Source organism: Pholis gunnellus (genome assembly GCF_910591455.1).
Source record: "Pholis gunnellus genome assembly, chromosome: 20".
NCBI classification, from domain to species: domain Eukaryota; kingdom Metazoa; phylum Chordata; class Actinopteri; order Perciformes; family Pholidae; genus Pholis; species Pholis gunnellus.
In genome coordinates this window covers 16106058-16132964 of record NC_136547.1, presented here as the reverse complement: position 1 = coordinate 16132964, position 26907 = coordinate 16106058, and the positions used below count along the sequence as shown (strand labels likewise).

Sequence of the window (26907 nt, the reverse complement as noted above, 5' to 3'; positions counted from 1 at the left end):
TATCCATGATCTACAGATATGACAGTTATGAAAATAATAATGTAGATGCAATTTTTATTCCTTAACACAAGTGCAGACAGTTTGACTTGTGTTGCATGCACAAGCACCAGCGCACTGTACAGTCTCAATTAGTTTACAGAGCAATGTGGAGGAAAGGAATGTGTCAAGTTTATTTAGATGCTTCCCCCGCCTCCCCCACCATCTCACCAATGGAGGTAGGTAATTAGGAGTGAGAGCGTGGGGGTCGGGGATTCAGGGGTGGGGGGGGGGGGCTGGGAGGTCCTATAATCTTTTGCTGAGAAGGCACCTTGTCCTCTCCCCTGTTTATAACATCATCAAAGTTGTGCCTCTGGGGGCCCCCAGCTTCGTTAATAATTTAGGTGCACGCTGGCCTAGCTGGCTGAGGCAGGAAGCCCTTACTTATTGAGTTTGTAAACCATGTGATGATTTACGAGAACACCTTTGCGTTCGTCACGCTCATTAAATGAAATACTCTCTTTTTCTCTGGCCGTGTTTAATCAAGAACGTGAAGGTAAACAGTGCGTCTCGCCATCACATACAGTTGCGCTGTGCAGGGTAACCAGGCTGGGACACGGTGGGATATAGAAGCAGACAGGTAGGCAGAGAGGCTGAGGGTCAAAGGGGACGTAACAACAGTGGTAAGACGGCAAAAATGAGGAGGGATAATAAAAACAGATAAAAGAGAAAGCATATGCTTCAGACCAGTAGTGACCTTTCTCTTATTGTTGCAATCAGTTAGTTTAAATTGCACACTTCTGACCTGTTGAGTTTTCCTTCTTGACCACAGCTGCATACAAAGTTTGAAAACCTGCAATGAAATATAATTTTCTATCCACATTTCATCCAGTCATTTATTATTCAACAATGTCTTTTGTAAATTAATTCCCCATCTAAAGGCAATAATGTATCCCAGAGTTTCCCTTACGATTGAATAAATGGGGTGGGTCACCCTGCCTAAAGCAGCTGCTAACCCACCTAAAATCATTTCATTAGTCTGCTGCGGTGGAAGGCGCTTTCACCCTGATGAGAATAAAATTCTGCTGGATCCTGTAATTGTTTGGCATTAAAAAGGTCAAATTTAATGATACACAAAATGAAAATCGGTACATAAATGCACAGAGTATCTGCTTTCAGTATCTGGCATTCAAAAACCTGTGCTATAGAGAGAGTTACGGTGCTGGAAGGTGGTATATTAAGGTTTCACTTGGCAGCGAGCTTGGACATGGTGTGGAGGGTAAGTGCTTCACGCTCAGATGGCAGTCAAAGTGGGTTGTCTGACCTTCATACAGCACCTTACACCCCAGTTTAGCTTATGGAATTGATTGTGATATGGCACGGCAGAGCCCGGGCCAGGGGACTATACACAGCAAGGGGCCGTAGAAATGGAATATTTCTTCACCTCAGGATTTATGGCTTTGAGAAAGTTGCTCGCTGCATGTGGAGTGGATGATTGGACAGTGTCTGTGTGTGTGTGTGTGTGTGTGTGTGTGTGTGTGTGTGTGAGTGGATGTGCTGTATATTTGTCTGCATGGTGTAATCGAGAGGAAATGTGTGGTAAAGGTGAGGTTGAGTACATGTGCCAGTAAGGAGAGGAGGAAAAGGGAGATAGAAGAAGAGAAGGAGAGAAAACAGTGAAAAAAAGTGAGATGGAGAAGGGAGAAGAGAGGTGACGGGGAGGGGGGGGGGGTTGTAACTATGGTAATAGTTAGTTATTACCGTATGGTAATAACTTTTTATTGTTGCGTTGTAAGATAACAAAGATAAACACGTAACTAATAAGATCCTAAAGTTGCAGCAGCAGTTACTAGCATGGGATGGTTGGTGGCGAACATTTAACAATATTTATTTGAGTTTGAATTATGTTTGTAACCCCCCCTAAAGGCAGGGCAGCTAAAGAGCTTTGTTTGTTTTACTGGCTTGGCTGTTGTTTTAGAGTCAGTTAGGCCAAATTAACACCATTACATCTCTTCTTTAAACACACATTATGTTGTTTAAACCACCTATAGCATGTTTGCTCAAGAAGCAACCATCCATCTAGGCAATTATTGCAAATATGTCCCAGGAAATTTTGAGCGTAAACATGCAATCTTTCTACTTCCTCGCCACGTAGATAAAGCCACTTGATAGGCTTCTGTCACAATTTAGAGGCCCACAAAGTTCACTTTCTTACCCTCTCGCTCTCTTTCTGTGAGGATTTAGATGGTGTCACTCTAATGGCTTTTACAGTTTTTAAAGAGATTATACTTTGGGATTACTACCTGAGCAGGAGGGGCTTGGAAAAGTTCAGCAATGCCTTTGATGTCCTGGAGTGTAAACACAACCTAAGGCTACCTTGCAAGGAGGGGCCCCCTGTTTTGTTATTCAGAGCCGTGGCCCTTAATTGTGGTGGTCGGGACAAAAGGGAAAGAAAAAGGGAACATTTTTCTAAAAAGCGACAGGGGAGGGGCTCAGCGAATGGTCAAGAAAGGCCATCACTTTGCATAATTGTGCAAACAAGAGATAGAGATTCCACGCTGAGGTCAATTAAGCACATCACAGGTTAGTCTTTTATTCCTGTTAAACACATTTTCAAAATGTCTTGGAGACGGTTGTGTTCAAAAGGCCAATAGGCGCAAATATATATTTACAAGTTGCTATCCGGGTGCAATAAGTCCTGTCAAGAGTAGATTTGCAAAGAAACCTCATGCCGATGGTTAATATAGTGTTTTAAATCATCCAAAACAAGCTATTGTAGGGGACTCATTACTTGTTCTGTAAAAGAGTGAGGCAACGTTCAATGCTCTGCTTCCCTGCAATATTTAAAACTACCGCTCCACTGAGCCTAAGTGCAGAGATGGGGTTCTCTGTTGGCGTTATGGACATGTAAATAGGCCTTAATGTGTCCACAAGGCCCTCTAAAGGCAAATACCTCCACGCTCACTCACAGCGATGAGCTTCCTTCTGGTGCAGGCTGCACTGAGCTCTTTGTGCTTTCGAATTAAAGATAATGCCTGTTAACGTAGACTTGGGGGACATTTTATTTTTATTGATTATTGTGATGCACTTGTACTAGATCTAAAGTACGACAAGCCAGGGAATGTACAGTAGATATTTAGTCGATGCTGTCTTATATCTGAATTATTACACTGTTACTTCGGATGAACAAAACGTTGTCTTGACTGCCATTTGTATCTCTCTTGCGCACACAAACTCCACATGTGACACATGATATTGAACAGTTCCTAAGTCTTCCTTCATATGTACTCTCTCCTCTCGACAAGACTAAATGTGCTATCGAAAATGTATCACACCTCAGACGGAAGAAAAAGCAGATACAGACAAAGACATGGAAAGGAGTGAAAGGCATAGGAGACAAGATAAACCGCGTATTGTGACAGCTGCAATCCCCATTACCTTTGATTCTGAGTCGCTATCCTGTCCTGTCAAAAAATAAAAGGCAAATCAATATTGTCATTCACAAGTTCAGATTAAACTCTCCTTGCTTTTACTGCCTCTATGTTCCTTTTTGGGCCATTCAATCCGCCGTAACAGTGACAAACACATCTCAATCGATTGCTGGTGAGATCAGCGTATTAACAAGTGGAATGCTTTTTTTCTCCCCCCTCCCTTTGTTTTTTCCTCCAAAATGGGCAGGGAGTGAAGCAATGGAGCAAAACACATAAAAAGACGGCAGTCATCAACAAACACAATAAAACCCTGATCTAGAAACTACTTTCTGAGGCGAGGGAGTATTGCCGTGCAAATGTTTTTGCAATTTAGAGTCAGTTCCCACAAACCACTAAATGCCCTTAAATAGTACTGTGCAGTTAAGGTTTTCAACAGAAAAGTAGTTTCAGTGCTTTATGTGGGGCCAGACATGGGAATCATTAAAAAAAAAAAAAAAAAAAAGATGCGGGGTAAAAAGCAAACACAGAGTAAGTATTGAAAATATCCTCCCCAGATTCATGCCAGACATTCGCATATATCGACAATGTGGTTTTAATAGATCCTCATTGTTCCTCACGGCATCGCCAGAGATGTAAACAAAAGTCAGCGGTGTCTCTTTGCCACATGGACTATCCACATGTGTTTCCGTAACAGATCAAGTGCGCTGGCATCCCAGAGTTCTTTCCTAAATCCTCAGTAATGCTGATACAAAGACACAGCTTGCAACGGCAAAGAGAGGCACACTTGGCACGCACATGGTTCGGTCCAGAAAGGGTGAGGTGGGGGCGGGCGGGTGATTAGGTAGGCCCTTCAAAGCCGTCAACTGCAAAAAAAAAAAGAAAAAAAAAAGTTGATGACTGGAGATGGAGGGCGGCTCGGCACAAAACGCTTTTAGACATCGTTATTGTCTAAGACCGCGCCAAGGTAGATTATAGCGCGGCTTTAGCGCATGAATGTGTCATGGGATAGGCTCGATAGGGAGGATGCTGCTTTTGGGTGTGAGAGGTGCAGGTCGGGGTCACGGGTTCACATTCTGAGTGGATCAGCATCATCGCACGCTCAAGTGCTGCGGTAATACTCTGGACCCATTTACCTTAGTCAGGTAAAGAAAGAAACACAGATCCTCCTCCTCAGCACTAACTTAATGTCTCCAAACCCAAACTGCATCTGCACGTCTTAGAGAAGAATGGAAGTATTTAGTTGTTGGATAGACACTGATGACTGCAGCTTTGAAAGAGTCTTGCAGAGGGTTTAGAGGATAATTCCTGTTCTTTTTCCTCTTTCTTTCATGCAGCAGTCATCTGACTTTTTGACCTTAGAGGGGTCAGAGAACCAGGTAAGACTGGATTGGAGAGAGCCATTAAGACGTTCAGGTAGAACTGATTCTAAAGGACAGAGAGTCAAAGGGGCAACCTCAGCACATTTCAGTCGAGGTTTTTGCTCACCATCTTTGTTTTTTAAAAGCTAGAATTTTTCATTTAAGGGGATTTGACCAGTTACACAACATGTCTAATTGCCCTCATGGCTCGTGTTCGTGATTTAACAGAATTAGCCTCCCAGATTATTCTCAGGCCGATAAACCACCTGACTGAAGATATAAAAACGTGATTCTGTCAAGAGTACGGCAGACAGAGCCGTGTGTGTGTGTGTGAGTGTATACATGTGATTGCTTGCACATGCGTCCATGGGATCGTACGAGCATGTGTTTGTATCTACATGGGTGTATAAGTGAGTAGATGCACGTATTTATATTCACTTTATTGTGACACACTCGCTGAACTCACCGAGCGCCTATTTTCTCCTCTTCCAGCATTAGGAGCAGGGGTCACACATCAAAGCGGCCAATGATGATTGAACGTCTTAAGACGGGAGACCTTGCCCGAGCCTGCTCCCCTGGATTTAGACACTTAGCAGGGGATAAACAAAAGGTACTGGATTTTACTTCCTGGACACACAATCAGACACACACACACACACACCTTCATTCACACGCCTAGACGTACACTCTTAGCTGCCCGTGTTCGTGTGTCACGGCATGTGCACGTACAGAGACACGTGTGCTCGTGCAGGTCCGCCCAAACAGCCTGCATTTTCAAACATATAAAAGAGAATGAAATACCAGTATGTATTGTCAGCAATAACTACAAATTTGTTTGTATAAGCGTTTTTTTATTTCATTCATAGCAATAGCCTGAGGAAAGATTGCACTCAAACTCCCACCTCAGAGCTGCCCAGTACACCCAGTCATGTCCTATCCACCGCAGAGCAGATCTGCCGGAGCAGTTTGGAGGTGAAGTGTCTTCACAGAGGCAGAGTTGTTGACCGCCACCTACGTGCAAACACCACGCCGTAGCGCGTTTTCGAAGCTTGCAACCCTCTGCGTCCATGGTTGTTTTCCTTTGACGCCGGGCTCGGCGAAGCTTCGTCGTGAGCTGTGCTGAAAGGTTTTTGCTCTGTTTGTGCTTTGCAAAGCGGAAACGGAGACTTTAAAACTGTAAGTTGGTTACACTGAGAACATGGTTGCAGTGTAATAAGAGGCAGAATTGATATGTTGCGGAGGGATACTGTTCACACACTGCTGGTTGGCAGGTGTGCCGTTGTGGGGTCGCTGATGAGTATCAACTGAAGAACGAAAGACGATAGCTACAGAATCAGGTCAAATCTCTCACATGCTTATAAACACCCACACCTTGCATGCACCAATGTTGGGGCAAAGTGCTACTGACGCAGACTGAAATTATACAGATCAACACTCATGCACACACACACACACACACACCACAAACACAACAAGGTGTGTCCTCCTTGCACTGATGTTAAAGTAGCCAGGTATTTACGCTCCTGCTTGGCTTATCAGATTTCAGTATCTCCCCTAAGGCACCGTAACACAAAAAGATAGATAGCTATTCAGGCATGACCTCAGACATACAAAGACACACACACACGCACACACACAGTAGATAGATTACAAAGCAGGCATGACGTCAGACATCACCAGTGATTACCTTCTTACAGAAACTGAGATTAAACAGAAGCGTAAACGGAACAACTCTTGTGGTTTTGTGACGGATTTCAAAGCTGTCGAAGTGGATGCCTGTTTGTTTGCGCAAGTAACTGTTTTGAACCACGAGAGGTTCAGTGTGTGTTCATCCTTTGCGGTGCACGTAAGAATGCGTCGCTTTTTTTCCAGTCTGCATCATAAAAATGCACTTGCTCACAGTTGATATGGGGAACGCTTTAGTTGCCTTTGCAGTATCCTAATGTACCCAGACGTCTGAAGGGCTCTGCGTGGCCTTTGTTGCTCCGTTTATCGGCAATCTCTTAATATCTCTTCGTCAAACTGAGCTTGAGAAAAATAGAGCTTTGCAGCAGATTGATTGTTTTCAATTATGGTAATCTGTCCGCATGCGGTTGGCACTGATAAGCCGGCCGAAAGCTTGGTCAGATGAGCACCGACGGTGTATTTTCTACCTATGAGAGGGTATGCGTGAAGGTGCGAGGTTAGAATCTGAGCAAAGGCACAGCTCTTCACTGGCTGTTTTTCTTTCTGTTTCTCTGGGAGGAGTTGAACTCTGAGCTGCATCATTTTTCTCACACTTTCTGGGTTGCCGGTCCCTGTCCCGGTTTTAAAAAGAAATGTATGTAAATCCTGATAATTTAGCGGCGTGCGTGGCAGTTATTCATCTTGTTGTTGCAGAGCCAGGTGAGCCAGGCTTAACCTGGCTGATAGCATCTGATTTCACATCAGCTCTGCCTCCAGGCCCTGAGGCCCAACCACCGTTTATTTAACTCTAATCATTTTAAGGCATCTTCTCTTTACCACCGTCACTAGAAGATAGATAGAAGGAGATTGAGAGAGGGAGAGAAAATAGAGCAAAAGAAAAGCCCAGACTGAGAGAGAGAGAGGAAAAAGAGATAAAGAAATGTAAATCTATAGAGGGATGAGGCAAACCGTCAGATCCCCAATTCTGTCCTCTTCCTGTCCTCTAGTTTTTTTCTTTGGTACAATTTCATTTTCCTCAAACACATTTCTACACCCGCCTTTTGGCAGAAAGTGGTTCAGACATAGAACACACTGGGACAATAATATGATGATGGGGTTTGTAGGGGGTGAAAGGTCAAATAATGTAGGTGACAGCTTGGACTTTGAAGTTTCGCAGCAGGTAGCCCTCCACTTCCCCCTCCTTCCCCATCCTCCCTCAGGCTCTCTGCGCCCCCCCCTCCACACACTCCCCCCCTTCACTGTCGGTCTGTCTATCTCAGCCTCACTTTCAACAGATATTCATCCCCCTTTTTTCTCTCTTTCTCTCCGAACATCTACTCATCCTGCTTGAGTAACTAGCATGACTTGTGTTGCTTTCCATTGACAGGTGAAAATAAGGTGCTGGCCTTTTAGTCACAAAGTCCACAGCACATCATTACATTTTTACTCCACATATCTCCAATTTTAAAACTCCTTTATTTGTTTTCCATTCAAATTGCATTGTTCTTTAAAATGGATAAAAAGTGATGTGACCTCTGGCCGTTGAACCCTAGCTTTTATTAAACTCTACCATGTGTGGAGCGTGTATGCTCCTCTAAAGTGCCCCACAGCTTGTCATTAACACAGGTCTGCTCGTTCACAACTGCTGCCTTGTCGACGTGTGCCATGATTCAAGCATGTACTACACCCTGTCAAATTTTAGCATCAGAAAACAACACTTTTTTGGGGAGAGTTACAACCTAAGCGAGAAATGGATTGTTTTGTGAAAACACTCTGGAAGAGCTTCTTTGCCTAAGGGAGGGAACTGAGATGTGTGTGTGTGCGCTGCGGGCCCCCACCCCCACTGTCAGTCCAAGGCACAAGTAGGCACATGCACACACCTTTATACCTATGCACAAATGTCCAAGTTCATGCATGTGTGTGAAAACACACCAACATACTTAAAGACATCTGCGACATGCACGAATCTACTTGCACACCCAAGACGGCACACTACACTTTCTCAAAGTCTCACACACGACAGTTGTCGGTTCCTTTGCCGCACTTCCACAGCGTCCCTAGAGTGTCAGGACGGCGCCGCACAGTGTCATCTAAAGAGCAGACATTTGCTCCCGTTACTCCTTCGCTCTGATGAGAAGCTGTAAAGCTACCACCTCTAGTCGGTCCCTGGGTGTGTGTGTGAGAGAGAAAAGGGTTGTGGATAGAAAAGAAGAGGAAGACAGACGATGGGTACAGACAGAGGGAGACAGAGAAGGGGGAAAAGAAGACGGAGAGGCCTGTGATCGGGCTCTAAAGATGAGTCTTCACATTATTATGGGGAAAACCCATATTTTACACAGATTTCTACATTTAAGTTATTTTACAGAAATATGAGAAATGTTGATAAAGTGCAGAGCACTGTAACAAAAGAACACACCTTTTACCTGTATATGTGTGAATTAGTGGTTTAGTGGATAGTGGTTTATTACACCAGCCAACAGCCTTTTTGTGTAACTATGATTTCATGTAATTTACAGTTGGCACCCATTCAGTCAGTTTACAGCATGCACTCCAACACAAAGAGGCCCTTGACCCCATACAAGCAATGTATCCATCACAAAAGACAAAGAAACACATGACTGATGGTAATTTCTCACATTAGAATACTGTGAGACTTCTTTTTGATATATCTGGTATTATTGTGATGGAAGATCTTTGACTTTCATTTTCCATGAATTATATATAGACATAATTTACCCTCTGGGGATATTTTGCAGTGGTGTCTTTGGGGTCATGGCTGGAGGCGGACACGCATCGCCCCCAGGCTATATTTGTGTTCACCTCTTTAGCTGAGTAAGCCTCAGAGGCCCACATGGTTGTAATGTTGTGAATTCCTATTTTTGAATGGATTTTAGCAAATGTTGTATTAGATCTTGATATCAAAGTTATTTTGGGACCCTCATAAAGGATGTGATGAATCAAAGATGTTTTCCACGACAACCAGACCTGTGAATTTCAAGATGAGGCTAGTTTTCTTTCCATTGGTAGCGCGTCATCAAAGTAAGCGTATGAAGGAATCGCAGCCAAAAGCATCAACAACTTTTAATGGAAAAATCTCCTCATTCTTCATCATCCAAATGTTACAGCAGCAACTTGCTTGACCCCTCGCTGAGGAGCCTTCCCATTCATGTGTTTCAAGCTGCTCACATTGGACCCACTAATGGGTCCTCTCTCTCTCGCTCTCTCTCTCTCTCTCTCGCTCTCTCTCTGTCCCTCGCTCTCTCCTGACGCTGTGCTCTCACTAATGGACAGATGGCATCCCATTGTTTACTGGGCCAAGGTACAATGCCTTATCGGCCATAGCAGCGGAAACTGGGCTAGCGTTTCTGCTTGACCCAGCTTAAATCTGCCTCCTAAAAAAGGAGGAGGGGAAGGAGGGCGGGAAGAAAGAGACGGAGGAAAGGCCGGCCAATGGAGATTGTTGCAAACAAAAATAAAAAAATCTCCTGTAATATGATTTCCGGGCCTCCGTTTACACCTCTTTGACCCTGGATAGAGTGTGCATTTATGTGTGTGTTGTGATGGTCAAACCCTCCCCCTCTATTCTCCTCCTCACCTCCAAGTAATCGAGTGAGCTGTGACAGCCCCCATCATATATCCTAACAAAAACACACACACACACACACACACACACACAAGCCTTGAGGCTAGAGGGGATTTCTTGATGGGACGCAATCAGCTCAGAGCCAATCAGTAATGAGGGTTAATCAGCTGATCGATCGGAGAAGAGGGTCTCTGTGGCCACACTCCTTATAGCTCCACAATGACTTCCCTGTGTTGTGTGTTGGAGTTTGGTGAGTGATGTTGAGGATATTGTTCAAAAAATGAAAATAGTGAACAATATATTCATATTGTAAATATGAAACTAACTGAGATAAGAGACGCTCAGATGTCACATAATGTCGGTACACACAAAAAAGAAAAACAAAGAAATACAAAGCTAATTGTCTAAATGAAAGATCCAAAACAAAAATATTTAATTTTCATATTAGAGCCACAGCCAGATTAACAATATCAGGGTTTAAAAGATAAGTGATACGCACATTAGCCAAAAGCCTGCAAGAACCAGGGGGTGCAAAACTGATAATCCGTGAGATCTGTAATGTTTTGCTTTGTTGTTTCATTTTATTGTGTGGATATCTTCCATGCGCACATCCTTGATGTTTTGTTTCAGTTTTGCTCTTTTTTCCATACATTTTCTGCAGGTAGGGCACGGTTTTATGTGCAGCCTCAGTGGTCATCACTATTCATGCTAACGATCCAGTTCTTCTTATATACAAACTATAAACACATAAACTGAACATCAGAATTTAGCAGGTGGTGAATTTAGGGTTGGGGACAGATTGAATGGGGCTTCGTATACTAATCAGATTGATTCTCAGGTCTGCTGGTGCAGCTATACCCAAAAGAGCGTACATTACTAGCACTGAGGGCCCCTGTTTCAGCCCCTCAAACCCACAGCTCCTCCCCTCCTTTTAACCCCTGAGGGCCAGAGACCTGGGGAACTTTTAATTACCCACAGGCCCAGCTCTCCTCTCCACTGGCCACTGAATGGTCAACAGGCTTTTTACTACTTACAGAGGCATCAGTGCTTGAATAATAATAGAAAACAATGTAGTGTGCAGGGAGAAGTGTCAAAGGGGGGCCGAGGCTGAGAGAGAGAGAGAGAAAGAGACGGAAAGAGAGAGATAGGGGTATCATTAGATAAGCCTGTTGGTTAATTAGCCCTGCTTCAGGAGGAGGGGACCCCCCTCCTGATGCCAAGAATGGCCATCAGGCGTTATCCGTGGTCGCCTATTTTTTATGGTCCTTTGCAGACTCCACTGACGAGGTTGTTAAGCAGCATGGAGGGCATATGGTGCCAGGATGGAAACACGCTGTTGTCAGTCAGTTGCACATTGACAAAGAGAAAAATACAAGTTTTTACGTATAGTTGCAGAGGCGGGACTGACGACGTTTCGCTCCAGCTGTTTGTTCGCCGTGGACTTTAAAACAGGATCCCCCTCAGTGACGAGGCTGTTTGGACCATTCATCAGGTCGACACCGTCTGCTGGTTCACACGATTTACAGTACATTAGCAGAGGCAAAGACAACTGCCAGAGACTGTGCTGTTGGAGTTGTTGAAGGTTTATTTGGATAGGATTTTCTCAATATAAAGGGTCACTTCAAATACCAAAAAGCATATTTTCCCACTCACTCCAGACAAGAGAGTTTTAGTTTTATTTGGCAGGGTTTTCAGATCATTGGCAGTTGTACTATAAACTATAGCTTCTATACTAATTGTATTAACCAAGAATGTTTGGCATGTGTTATCACGTGTAACGACAACATTTTTTTTGGAAAGAGATGTAAGAGTTTTTCAAATGTCATTTTGAGACGATTTAAGCACCCAAATACCATTCAACCCCATTATATTTGAGTGGCAGCAGAAGTCTTACCGGCCAATGACCAGTGTTAGTCGGTTTGAGTCTGTGCAAATGTGCTCCCACAAGCCAGAATTTGTTTTAAGAAACCAGAAGTTGACCCACGGACTTCCCCATGTTATCGATGTGATCAAAGTACAAGGAAAATAATTAAATATCTCTCCCAAAGACAAAGGGAAAGAGCCATACATAATACATTAAGTCAGCTGAACACACATTAAGAGCTTTGAACAGCCCTACCGTGTTTTTTAACTCCCTTGCCAGCTATTTGCATCGCATTGTATGGTGCTCATTTAGTATTCATATTACTGTATGTACTGGCTTTTGTGCAGTCAGTTGATAATAGCCCCCTTTTTTCAATTAATCACAAAAGATTTTTTATTTTGCCTGCAGCATATTCAGGAGGACTGACTATACATCAAACACAACTTCCCTTTTCTTTCTTTCATTATTTCTATCTCTCTGTTTCTTGCTCTCTCGCACTCTCTTGTCCTTTACCTCTTTTCTCTGCTGTTCAACCATTCATTTTCTCTGTCATTCTCACTTCCTGTCCTCCAGTACTCGCACACTCCCGCTACCCTTCCAGTCGCCCCGGAACATTTTCCACTTTTTCTACCTCCCTCTGTGAGCTTTACGGATTGTTGCCCTTTACCACCACCGTCTCCCCTGTTCACTATATCCAATCCCTCACCCATCCATCCCCCAAACCCTCTCTTTCATTTTTTTTTTGCCATCACCTCTCCATCCCTCCCCTCTTTCACCCTCCTCTCTCTCTCTCTCTCTCTCTCTCCTGGCAGTGGTGGCTGGGCAGGCCGAGCCCTGGGGCAAGAGAAGCAGCGCCCAGATCTGTTCTGTGTCGTGTGACTAGTTATTTTTATCTCAAGTCACTTTCTAGGCCCAAACAGCTCCCTCTCCATCCCTTTCTCCTCGCTCTCGCTCAATTTAATTTCTTCTTCTTCCTCTCTTTATTTTCATTTTGATTTTCTCATTTTTGGCAGGGGTCCTGGTTTACTCACTGTACTGTATTTACTTCTAACAAGCAGTGTAAGATAAGATGAGTGGGCAGTGTTTATATGCATACAAGCCTGCGTGAGTATGTGTGTGTGTGTGTGTGGTGAGATGATTCAACTTGCATTTTGTCATTGATGTTGACAAGCATAAACAGAAACCTGCTCTCTCTGCTGGTAAATGTTCCTGAAAATCACAGAAAAGAAACACAAACACCTCAGGTGATGACTGCTGATCACTGGAATAAAAAATAGAAAAGTCACTATATTTCAAATAAATATATGTGCGTCTCCATCTTTTTACATGTTCAGTTTCAGTAAAGTATAGAACGTATATCAGCACGTTAGTACAACTTCCAAGCTATTGCAACATTTTACGAACATCAGAATCAGCCTTTTTGGAAAATACCTTGGAGACTTGTCCTGGAGAATTCTGGGCATGCTGGTTAGAAAAAAAATATGTTGCCAGGAAAGAGGACACACACACATACTCGCACACACACACACACGGTCTGCTCTTCAGGAGGAAGCCCATTGTGCGGAGAGGAGATCGATGGAGGGGTCAGGTCATGTCAGAAGAGGTAAAGCAGAAACAAGCAGAAGATTGTTTTCTGCGTCTCTCTCTCTCCTTCTCTGTCTAGAGACCCCGCTGGTCAGTGCTTTGCGCCAGGGTACAACCTTTCAGCTCAGGGAAGACAATTTGTTTCTGTGCAAATGTACTGTGCCAAAACAAATATCAGCAGACTAAAATGCCACTAAATGGGAGGCATTTTAAACCAAACTGATGCCGGAATGTACAGTGCAATGTGATCAATTGAACCATTATCTGTTGTACAGAATTATCAGCTGTCTAAAAATGATGTGAGTGTGTGTGTGTGTGTGTGTGTGTGTGTGTGTGTGTGTGTGTGTGTGTGTGTGTGTGTGTGTGTGTGTGTGTGTGTGTTTGTGCAGAAGTACGTGCGGGGGTGTGTAGTACTTGTGTTGTGGGGACATGATTCTGTTAACAGATTCACATTGTGGAGGCTCGCCTTCCGTATGGGTACAAGATGCACAACCCCATAACCTCATTACATTTTAGAGTGAAGGCTTAGTTTAAGGTTAGGGTAAGGATTAGGGAAGTAGGGGTTACAGTTAGGGTAAGGCTCCAAAAAAAGAATGATCAAACCATAGAAATAAGTGACTCTATTCACTTCCGTCAATCTGTCAGGAGTCTATGAAAAACACATGTCACAAGGAAAAAAGTATAGAATATTATTGAGTAATAATAGGATTTAAATACAGACAACAGTGGCATGCTCTCTTTATCAAAACTGTTAATTCCTGCTGTCTCTTGCTGTTATTAGCCATCAGCTGTTATTTTCGGATGCTGGCCCCAACTGATAAGTGTGGGAAAGGAGCATGTGGTTCTCCACACCAGTCCTCCAACCTCACCCACAATGGTGTGCTTTGTCCACCTCACCTCCCTCCTGTCTTGGGCGCTACATAGGGTTGGCATTGTGCTTAATAAAGTTACAGTGGCCCTGGGACGTCTGACTTCCGTTGATAGCCAAAGCCGGCACATCTGGGGCGTTCCAAGTTGGGACAAAAGATCTCAACTGCCACTTTGCCACAGCCAGGCCAAAGGTAGCTCAGCAGGACTATGGATAAAAGTGTCCAGTGAGGTTATAGCAAGCCATGAGATGCAATTATCATAAAAAAAACTAGCAGGATGGTGGATTTCTGATGTATTTAAAATAAAGGACATTCTGTCTGGAGGGCAGATCATCGACATAGCTAATGAGTTAGCTGGCTGGCACCAAACCGAGCTAATGATTCACTTGGGCTTTTTTATGACCTCACGTGCCCCATGTCACATCTTTTTAGGATGGGGGTTGAGGGGGTGAGGAGCTGCAGAGACGTTAGCAGAGCCCTTGTTGTCAGCAAATACAAGGTGATGAAGGCTGGTAAACAAGGTAAATGAGTCTAAATGAAAGGGTGCAGGAAGAAATGATTAGCATTATCAAATTAGCTCCCAAGCGGTTGTTTCATTGACACTCTCAGTATAGGACAAGGGGCGAAAGGGCTGTGATGTGTGGCGCATTGACGATGATGGATAGGGTGAGGGTTAGGGTTTCAAGACCAACCTGTGGCAAATTTACCTAAATGTCCCGGAAAAAGTCTTTGTTGTGAGCAACGCCTTTCTTGTTACACAGAAAACCTGCAGAAATGAATGGACTGGAAATGGATTTCAATGGATTTATGATGTAAACTAAGTCAAAACCAGCCTTTGTTTTTGCAACAAAGGGACTAATTAAAAGTGCCCTTTTCTTTCATTGCCCTTTCCATGTGATCCTTCCATTTCATACACTTTGTATACATATCAGACAAACTAAACTTGTATACACAACTAGGGTATTCTTGCAACTTCCTCTGATATCACATAATCTGTGACATTTTCATTGCTCGTGATCTGCTTACTTAATCTCACATAACATTAACTGATTCGCTGGCATTAAAAACATTATTCAGCTATTAGTTTATCAACTGACCTTTTTTCTGTTTTGTTTGTTGCCACCGTTATCATTGTGTCTCATACCCAATGCTAATTACTGACAAAGTATTGTATGTACGTTTGTTTGCTTCCCATATCTTGCTTATGTTGCAGCCAGCACATGGCCAGCTCCTGACTGATGGCATGCTCTCATTCCCCAGAGCTGCTGGGTCCCCTGGTAGTCTCATTCCCCCCCTGCCACAACTCTCCCTCAGGGTGTCACAACCAGAGTGTGTGTCTGTGTTTGTGTGTGTGTGTACGTGCATTAATGTGTGTGTGCTGTATCTCCCCTGTGCAGGTAGCTAACTGTGACAGCTCAGTCCACAGGTAATAGTCAGGTGGCTTAAAGGAGGACCCCCTTGGGAAGATCTCCGTCCGCCAGACCCCAAGGGACGGAGAGAGAGAGGCTAAAAGATAGGTGGGTAGGTCAACCAGCGAGGGGTTTCAGAGCTGAGCTGAGTGTTCCCCCGTGACTTGCTCACAACCACCCTACCCAGGCTCTGTCCCCACCGACATACACAATTGTGTGTTTATGTGTGTGAATGTGTGTGTACATAACAACTGATTGGGTTTATTCTGAATGCAGAGACAGAGTGCGTACGAATGCTGGGCGACATCTGCCTGCCAATGGTAAGAAGGTCAAGATCTGACAAGCTCATGATAAATGGCTGCTTGAGCATCTATTTCCCGCTTCCAGTTGGTCTTTCTGAAGCTCTGTGTTTGGGTGGCTGGGTGGCTGGGACCACAGCCCATTTTTGGGGGGTTTGGGAACATGGTCCTTTCTAATGATCCAATGTCTAATTCTCCAATGAAATATCTCATAAAATGTCATTAATCTTTAATGCAGCGCTGTGCAGGATTTGACTTAGGTTCTTCAACCTATGGGGTAACCTCTGTTCCCCAATAACAGATACACACATGTTCTGTTGTAAGGTCTTATCTTTCCTGATACCTGTGCATAGACAGGTGGTGATTTGGTAGCCGTAGTCAAACTGCAGAGCATTATGGCAGGTGTTTGCAGGATTCGTAATTGCTCCCATGTGCCTGGACATGCCTTGGCTTACACTGACGGTAAGTGTGCATTCAGGGGACGGATCAAGGTGGATTTGCACGCATGCTCTTCAAAACTTGTTTATCTTTCCAGACAGACATACTTGGTGTGGAAGTTGAAGGGAATGGGAGGGGAAGACACTATTGTCTGGTCGGTTCTTCTAGCCAACCACACAATTTGAGTCAGACAGTTTACTTGGTCATGGAAACATTCCTACTCATGTGTCACGAGACGGCAAGACCTCCCGAATCTTCCGCTGCGTTGCCAACGAACCCCATTAAGAAAACTCTCCGACAAGGCAACACAAACAAGATTCTCTTGCTCTTGACTCTTCTTGTCAGGGCTGCCCTTTATCACCCTCACCGTTTTTTATGAAGGGAGGCCTATCTTTGGAATATCATTTGACATCATGTACACATTCCTCCTACCAGATGCTCCCTTGTGATATGCTGTGTGTGTTCCCCCCTTGCTATGTGACTCAATGGGCTGCTTTCTTCCTTTGTAGCTTCCCCCCTCCATCCACACACAAACATATAGACCATGTCAGCCACAAAGTCCATTCAGCTGATGGAGACTGCTGGCTGAGGGGTAAAAAGCCACCACATGATAGTGGGTCCAGCCCCTCGCAGAAAACCACCTTTTCTGTCTGAGGGGGGAAACAGACAATGCTTTGTGGACCATATAGAGGGAGTCTACCCCTTCTATTAAAGGCACTGACGCCCAGCTGCTTAAGCACGTCGGCCAAACTATGGACCATTGTTCCACGCCTGCCTGCTTTAGTCACATCCCTTCCTCGATAGGCCCCCAGTGATGATCAATGGTCAGGCCCTGCTGGAGTGGCTGAGGGTCTGTGGCACCCCACAGGTCTCCATACTGGGCCCACTCATCTTGTGACTGATCGCCTGTCACTCTCCACCCTCTCCACACCCCTGGCCTGGAAGAGGCACTCGTCCTGTCCCTTCAATTAAACCCACACAGCAGGTTATAGACTCCTTGTTACTGGTTGCTGGCTTTGTCAGACCACATAGAGCTTCTTTTTTTTTATTCCTCCACGGTGAGGTACAGTTTTTATTAGCTGAGTTTGCAGGAGATAGGTGTGCACGTTCTTATGTTTTTCATCCCGTCTCCCTTTTACGACAGCCTTTAAAAAGCTAATGTCTGTCATCTCATCTGTTTGGTGCAATTAAATTCTTCTTTTAGTGGTATTGAAAGGAGGCCTCAGCTAACACGTCCATCAGAAGAGGAGCTGCATATAGGAGACATGCTCAGTTAGACCGCATGGTCATAAAGGTTATATTAATGGTTTATGTACCCCACTGCAGCATTGTTAATGGCAAATGGCATTTACTGGGTGCTGCAGAGGAAGGCCATTCAATCCACTGTATGGTTTATCTATCATGTCAAGAGCTCAATAAAAAGCCTTCAGTAATATCAAAGAAGACTCAACACAAAGGCTCTACCCCTGGGCTAGGTTTAAACCTTCTCTTGTGTTCTATGCAACAAAATGAATAGTTTATATTTTCAAAATCCGTCTGAAATTAATCAAATTTAATTCCTCTTTGCGCCGTGCCTAAGTACATGCACATGGACACACAGAGACAAACACACACCACGGTATGTCTGTGTGTGCACACACAAGGCAACAAAGCGATCCCTACACAGTGAAACAAACCCTATTAAAAGAATTTCAGGGGTCGTTTCAAAACTGGCTCTGTGAAATAGCTCACGCCTGAACCAGAGACTGATTTCATGTGCCTATTTGATTGTTTGGTGTCCCTTTATCGGCGATGATGTCATCAAAACGAGTCCCCTCACCACAGCAGCACCTCTCTGGCTTTACAGTTAAGCAATCCCCACAATGCTGGCTGAATGCTGGAAAGGATAACGATAATGATGATGGAGGTTATCGTGGAGTAATTACTGTGCATGGAGGATTCCGCGCAGTGTGAATGAGTAAAACACCCAAGCGAGAGAGATTGAAAGAGGGAATGAGGAAGAAACATCGAAGGGGAGGGGGTGTGGGGGAGTTGTATCTCTTAATGTGTCGCTTGATTGAAGTGCGTAAGGTTCTGAGCTAATTACATCCAGAACCGCAGCCTAGGAACAGATGCCACACTTGTGCATCAATAAATGCTTATAAGTAACTTATTTAGGGCTGCCTGCCATGCAAGGAAATGGCATGACTTAAAGCACAAGAGCCCGGGGGCTATTCCCCAGCTCTTTGTCTTGTCATCCTGCATCTTTTAAATCTATTCACCGCTTCAAAACAACACAGGCAGACAGCAGGGCACGCAGGGAAAAAAAGAGAGAAGAGGAAGAAGAAAAAAAAGATACAAATATTCACACTTTGCAGACAGTATTATGTTTGCTGTTTGGGTTGTCTAGCATCAAAGAAATGCTGTCTTCTCTTAGATTTGTGAGCGGTAAAGGAGTGGTGAGAGCGCTGTCTTTAAGGCCAAGCTCCTTTAAAGTTTTAAGATAAATATGTTTTGACTTGAGCGTAGAGAGATACATTAGCTTGACAAGTCGGTGCTATGTTTTATTTAGCGGTGTAATAAACAGTGAGGCCTCAATGCCTGAAAGTTGTGTGTTGTCAAAAAGTAAAGGTACATTCCTGCTTTATGGACGTGTTAGGTGTGAACACAAGAGGAGTTTTTTTATTGTTGTTTTTCTGGTGGAGCCTCCGCTGACATGCCATCATCTCTACTGACCGCCGTGAGTGACAGATTCAGACAAACAGGTTGACTGCCTTGACAATTCCACAGTGGCGCGCTTATAGAACAGAGTATGTAATCAAAGCCAGGCTTTAGCTTTCTGCAAAGATAACAGGCAATTAGTGTTGCCACAGCACACAGAGCTTTGCTATTCAGTGCATGCGTTTGACAATTCATTTCAACATCAGTTCTGATTGTTTTATCCTTGGAACAGCATTTGAGTCGTTAGCATGGTGCTGAACGTATCCTGTTTTTAGCATTCTGTATTTATCTTTGATTGTTGCACCTGTTTTACGGCCTGCTGTCCTGTGTTCAAACATTTTTGGCTAAACTTGATGGAAATGAGACAGACAGAGACACAGTGAAAGCATGCAATGGTGCTCACACTCTAGTAACTCTCTGTGTATGTGTGTGCACTCATGTTCACAATTGTGTCTGTGCATGTTTAGGAGTATGCTAGTGAACCTTGGCCCACTCGCGGAGCTATTTAAAGCAGCAAAGCTGGAAAATCATCTGCGTGTAACAATAAGGGCCCCTGCACATTCCCAAGGATTTGCATACAGGGAGAAAGAGCTTCTTCACTCATTACTGTCTCTGCTACATGATGTAAGAGGGCGAAAGTCCCCAGGATTATCGTTCGCTTCAAGCAGCCTGCACGACTGACCAGTGCTAAAAACACTGCAGCGCTTAATACAAAAATGCTAATGCCAGCAGTTCCCCCTATTTGTTCTCCCTTTTTAAATGCAAAAGGCTGTTTTGCAATTGATGATTGTCCCAAAGAATAATTAGACAGGTTTGCATCTTTCATGAGATTAATTCATGGCTTTCTAATGTGCGTTTTGTAACCTCGTACTGCATATATTCTGCGCCATATTAACATATTTGAAATATGTATGATCTTTAAGGAATATGCCATATGTTAGTAGCAGGCCCTGCACCGTGGGTTTAACCATGTGAAAGCAGAATGCAAATTGCCGCGTTTATTTTGTAATATTAATATCAGAAGCTTAGAAAGGGGTCTGCGATGGAATTCTCACATGGACTTGTCTGTTCACGTTCATCCTAGTCAGATCATAGTCGCAACCATATCCACCGCCAATGTCTGCACAAACACACACACACATTGTAAATATAGGTGCAAGCACAGTTAACTTTCTTTAAAATCTCATGTCTATTAATTATTACCATTTCAAGACTACACCGGAATCTTCACTCTTTGTATGTGTATGTGTTTGTGTGCATTCGCATTTGAGCACACAAGCTTGATTGCATTAGCGTGCATGCATATTTGCACACAAACATTGCGCATGCAGTTAGTGGGTGTATTTGTGAACGGTCATCCCATGCGTGGACAAACAAGGAGGCGGAGCAATGAAAGGGGAGAGGTGACGGAGGACGGGGTGTCGGTAGAAGCTGCGAAACATGGCTAACTTTTCCATGACATCATTCATCTGGTATTGACGACGTTATCGCGTTGTCGTGCCACCCAAATGAGAGGAATGTAGCAGAGAGACCATGTACAGTATGTGGCTGTTTTATAGGGGTTCCAAGTGGCCTGCTGCTAGAACCTCTGCATTTCCTCCCAGGGCTTATTTATCACCTGCTTCCCTCACCTATTCTTCTCCAGGGGTGAGTTCTACTGGGATGGACCAATGCACTAGTGTCTAGTGGAACTCAGCACTGCACTGAACCCTGTCTTGGTTTCGTAGGCTGATTATGAATAAAAGCAGCAAGGACTAGACTTTGAGCTCCAAATTGTACCTCCTTAGAAGGTATAGAGTGAACGCTGCACTCAAATATGTTAGTATAATCTGCAATATTTGGTCACAGGACATCAATTCCGCGTTTAATTAACTCTTCGCACGTTCTTCCCCAATAACAAATAATAAATACAGGATGTACAGTCTAGAGAAACAGCATCTGCATTTTCATTAACACTCCATTAAGTCAATTTATGAAATGAAAACCCGGTGTATAAAAACCTTTAAACTGTCAAGTAATCAGACCCGAGGCTTCGTTAGTACCAAAGCAGCTGGAACACACTTTCTCACAGTGTGGAGTGAGTCTTTACAACCAAGCACAGTATGTGATGAATACGGGAAAAAAAACTGTAATCCAAGGTGTCTGATTTCACCTCCGGGGCAGGAGGTGGGGAAGCAGCTCTGTAGAGAGGTACAATATTTTAATGCTTTAGAAATTACCACTCACTATTTGTCGACTTGTTTGGGCAGTGAACAAACACTGGTGGCATATATATATACCTCCTAGCCCAACCCCTTTCCTGCACCCACAGCTGCAACCATCACCCCCGATCGTTTTGATCTAATTTCCTCTTTTTTTTTCTTCTTCCTTTACCTTTCCTGCTGAAATTGATTTCTGCTTGTTTGGTTTGGCAGTAATAAGATCAACAGTAGGATCATGTTTCAATGGCATACTACCTTGAACCCCAGGCAAATGATTTGTCCAAACTTAATAATGGAAATACTTAGGATGTATTGGGAGATGTAAACAGTAGTTGTAATAAAACAGTGCCGGAAGGTAAGGGCTCCTTTAAGTTGCAAAGCCTTTCCACTTATGTTGGCCGTACACACCTCGGGCTCTCCCCAAACACTGCGAATAAAGCGTATCCCCATTTAGCCTGGCGAAAAGTCACCCAATAAAAGCTATTTAACTGGAGTGCGGTCTACAGCGTGGCATGTTCAGCCCACTGCAAAGTTTGACCGCCAATGACAAAGCTGTCAACACAACAGGAAACAGCTAATGGTTCACTACACAGACAATTAGTTTAAGCCTGTCAAACACACATACAGGCACTTTATACTTGCTGTAATGCTTCAGTGCTGTTTTTCCTCCACCAGAATATATATGTTTTTTTGTTTCTGCGAGAGGAGTCCCAAAGGAACAAAGGGATTTTTACAAGTAGCATGTGTTCCAACTCTCAAGATTGATGTTTCTCCTCTTTGTAAACTGTTACACCTGTGGAGAATATTACAATGAGAGCATGCATAGACACTTTTAAGCAACTAGACATAGAGCAAAATAGTTCTCTCTTCCCGCAGCACGAATCCTGGCTTACAAGTCAATCAGTCAACAAGCCTGCGGGACATATTGTATTGTTAAGACCTGTCTTAACCTACATAGACATTACAGTGAAATCGCAGACATTTGCTAAAGTAGCCAAGGTAGTAATTTTAGGTTATATTTAGCTTTTCAAAAGGTATATTGTATGTGTTTCAGTTTCTAATTAAACCCTTGGAGAGTTTTGTTTACAGGCTGTCGCCTCACACCTTGTATGCATTGGCCCACTTACATTCCTCAAAGTGAATTAGATTAGTTTCACTCCATGCTGGATGGCAGAGTTAGTCCCTGTCTTCTGCCGTAACCTGAGAATGTATCCATTCAGGAAACGCTTGACAACCTCCCTCTCATTTCACACAGATTTCTCCTCCATTTTACAAAAAAAAGTGATACCTTGGGACACTCAAACATAACCTAAAATGTAAATGTACCTTGACTTTCGACGTCAATCCACAAATTAATGACAATATCCTTAACTTTGCAGAGTATGAGCAGCTGTGAGTGGGGAGTGTTCAGGGCACAGACCGATTCTGCAGATGCACTTTGTGGCTCTATTGACCCAAAATAGACTGATTCATGCTGTGTTTAGTTCTGTATCATACCCTCTGTTGTCTGCCGCATGGAGTCCTTGTGACCAGGCCACAGAATCAAGATAAAAAGCGACGGCAAAGACTTCTTGATAAGCTTTCTCGCTCAAACACACAAGTCATTCCTCTAAGAGAAGCACAAAGTCAAACACAGACGCATTCATGTGTGGACAAAAAAAAATACAGTATGCTACAGTATGCTCGAACATACTGTACAAGTGCAAACGCTAACACATGCTCAGTCGCAAATCGATTCTCCTGGTGTTTCGTCTTCTTCTAAAACAGACACAAAGAACCCAATGAACCAAAAGCTTTTCCCAGCCCACTAATATTCCCTCACCTTTGTCTGTCTGCTGCTTGCTGTTGTCCCATACATATTGCTGTTCTCTTTGTCTCCCTGCTGGTGTATCTTGTCCTGTTGTTGTATTTTGCCCGATGCTGCTGTCTGCGAGCTACCTGCCCGATGCTTGTGTGCGAGACTGCAAGACATTTAGGAAATGCTTGTTGTCACATGTACTGCTTGTTGTGATTGTATGCTAGTCCTGGGTGTGTTGAAAATGTTTAGATGTGTGCTGCAGTTTTTGTTTACTTTTAGATATTTCTTTTTCCTTCAAGATGCTCTGCCTTTTGCCAGGCCGCCATTGTAAATAAGAATTTGTTTCCAAGGACTTGGCTGGTTAAATAAAGGTTAAATCAAAATGAAAACTTTCGCCATTGAGGCAGTGTCATGCAGTGTGTGACCTTCATGGCAGTTTTGATGCGGCTGCACTTCTTTACGCACTAATTATTCTGCCTCTGTGGTGAAGAACTGATTAAAAGAGGGTCAGTCAGCGATCAGTCATGACAAAGAAAATATTCATCGTTCAGCTGCAAAGGGACCAGTGTATAATCTCATAAATGAGACCAAACCATGTGATTTGGTGCTGTCATCCAGTGAGCTGTTTAAGGTTTTTGAACCCTCGGTCGGGAGTCAAAATGGAAACTCTGAAAGTTGGTGGAAATAAACAGCAGGCGGACTCATAAAACACCTGTTTGCAGTATGGAGGCCTGAAAGCAGGAGTTGTTAATAGCCAGCCATAAATCGCTCACTCCATTGTTCTGTCACCAAGTTGTGGGCCTGCTTTTCTCTGTGGGATTCAAGGGATAAAACTTCGTTGAAAGTATATCCCCCCCCCCCCCTCGTTTGTTACTTTTACATCAAACATTTTAAAGCATCAATAGCCTGGCACGTTATGCAAACCTTTGAAACTGGAAAATACCAACTCCTGAGCCGTGATCTTTCAGAAACATGTAAAACGCCTTTTGAATTTCAACGTCTTTGCAAATCATTTGGTTCCCGTCACATAATCTACGTAAAACATTTCATTCATTTGAATTAAAAAAATTCCGTCTTTTATGGAACACCATTCGACTGTACTTTAAATTAGTCACAGCTATTTATCAGGCGCTTTTTGGTCGAATGCTGATATTGAGATTGATGTTTGCACAGAAAAAAAACCCCATGCTGATTTATCAGAATTTAGCTGCTGTTGACCTTTTGTGAGGCCTTGGGAGCGCCAGCAGAGAGGGGTCTTTTTCCTAATCAGTCTTTTCACAACAAACACAAGCTGTTTGGGCCACAGAAAGCATTGAATGTGTGTGTGATGAGTGCATTCACGTCTGTGTCACCTGGACAGCCTGAGCAAATCCCCCACCCCTTTTATTTTTTAAATAAACCTGTGGAGGTCTCAGTCGTCTCAGTGATAAAACGCACATGTCTGACAAACAAAGGAGGAGGCAGAGGAATTGAATGGATGGGGGGGGGTTAAAAAGAGCAGTCGCCACAGACAAGCCTGGACGGGACAGGAGGAAGACCTCTGGCCTTCCACCGGTCCTCCCTCAGAGTCTCCTTGGACTGGGGGGGGGGGGGGGCCGCTCACTGTAACAAGCTGCACAAAGACAGCAGGAGGAGCAGAGGGGGGAGAGCTGAACACCTGAGATCAGATCTGCTGATCACTTGCCTGCAGTAAAGGGTCATCTCTGCATGCATTCTCCTTTTAAGGAGCCAAGCCTCCATTGTGAGGGAAAGACATCGAGGGGTCAAATTGCAATTTATGAGATAAGCTATTGTTCCGTTGCTGTTTTTCATAGTTTATTCAAACGTCTATTCTATTTATTATAGATCCAATTTTAAAAGTCTAAGTGTGAAGACAGTGAGACCTCCATGAGTCCTGCTAAATGCTAGGTATAGTATACTTCTGGTTTAAATGGTGAGTAAAACAGAAAAGACGAGGGCCACACCAGCCTTTCTACATTCTCTGTCTAGTTAATGTCGGGAGGCTCTAATAAAAAGCCACCATGTGCCAATTGAGCGCCTACAATTAACAGATTAGAGTGATAAAGAGGTTGCAGGGCTGCAAGGCATGGGGGCCGCCTCCACGGGCCCTCAGGGCTCCACGATGGGCAGGAGCGGGAGGAGGAGGAGGAGGAGGTGGGGGGGGGGGGCTGAACCACTGATGAAGGGCCCAGATAATCTCTTCCTCCCTCCTTCTCTCTCCCTTTTCCCTCCTCCCCCTCTCCGTTCACCTCCCCCCTCGCCGCCGACCCACACCCACCCCACCCAATCCCTCGCACTCCGTGCCCTGGAGCACCTTTTTCGCAAATACCTGCTCAATATTCCAGTTGGGGGTGCAGCAGTGGTGGTGGTGGTGGCGGCGGGGCATGTGGTGTGTCTGCAGAGGGGAGATACAACACACAAAAAAGCCGCTTGAAACAAAAAGCGGAACATCTGCTAAAGCGATTGCGAGGTAAATATGTTTGACAATTATTGTTTACAGTGACAGTGGTAACAGTTTCAACACCCAAATCAAAACCCCACCATTTCTCTATTTGCAGTGAAACAGATGGGCCTACAGCTATCCATTAGCAACCTGTCAAACGCTTTATTCTCAACTTACTTTTATGTCTTTGCTTCTTTGCTGTGTGACTGAGGAGAGGCACTATTTGGGCATAATGATTATTATCTATTTGCCCAGCATAAATCAGATACCTACAGCTCATTTGTGTATATTCCTATTTTTTTTTTTTGTTGTCTTGCTCTTTCTTTACTTTCTTCTCCTGCCAGTGTTTACTGTTCAAGGAGAGCCGCTTGAATCCACATTTGTTTCTCCCTCTTCACATATTATTGTATTATTGATGGCGATACACTCTGCGTTGCACTTGAAAGAACCTGCATAACGATTTTTCACTGGTTGTTGTTTTGGTTTGTTTGCTTCAGCAGTTAAATCTAATACATTTGGGGGCATTTCTCATTTGTGTGAGTGAGATTATTCAGCGATACAAATTATTAACAAGTCGCCTCTTTTATCCTGCTGTCTGTATTCTCACGCTACCTTGAGAGACCAACACGAGGCCGTTGTGAGCGAGGACTTTGAATGATGTGAGGATGCTAATCTAATCAATTGGCAGCGGTTTTGGAACAAGAGAGGTGCAACTTCAACCCCTTCCGCCATTTTTATATTGTTTTACACAAGACACAGAGCACTGTTGTACAACACAGAGTCAAATTAAGAATACTTCATGGTACAGGAAGAGGAAGGAAGTTATTCCAGCTGCTTAGGAACAGGATTTGTGTGTGTGTGTGTGTGTGTGTGTGTGCGCGCACGTCTGTCACTGTCTGTAAGTGTACATCAACACAGACTAAGGCGTTATCTACTGTTACCCCTCTCACCATGTTCCCCCTGCACTGTACTGCTCTAAATACGCTCAATCAAATAATGTGTTGGGAATAATTAACCCCAGAGCCCCCATTGGTTCTAATTGGCACCTATTAGAGAGCTGTATGATTCCTTGATAAACACTGAGGAGAGAGAGCGAATGGCAGCAGTGGTGGTGGGCGGAGGTTTGATTGGTAAGCAAAGTGCGGGAGCGATGCATACCGGGGGTAACCAACATTTAATTATCAATGAGGTTTTCGCAACACTTTAGAGAGGCCCCGGGCATCGTTTCCTTCAGTAGTAGTAATGGGCTCTTTTTTAATGGAACTTGTGTTAAACACGGTGCTGCCACT

General features: G+C 44.0%; 1 protein-coding gene across 1 annotated transcript in view; it reads right to left on the bottom strand.

Moving 5' to 3' along the window:
- ofcc1 (orofacial cleft 1 candidate 1) overlaps positions 1-26571 on the bottom strand; it is a gene marked incomplete at both ends in the record, with an annotated part of 165262 nt that extends 138691 nt beyond the window's left edge. Inside the window, 2 exons of the mRNA XM_079181158.1 lie at positions 25454-25570; positions 26560-26571. Of these exons, the coding sequence (XP_079037284.1) occupies positions 25454-25570; positions 26560-26571 (129 nt within the window). The remainder of the gene's footprint in view (positions 1-25453; positions 25571-26559) is intronic.
- Positions 26572-26907: the final 336 nt, after the last annotated feature.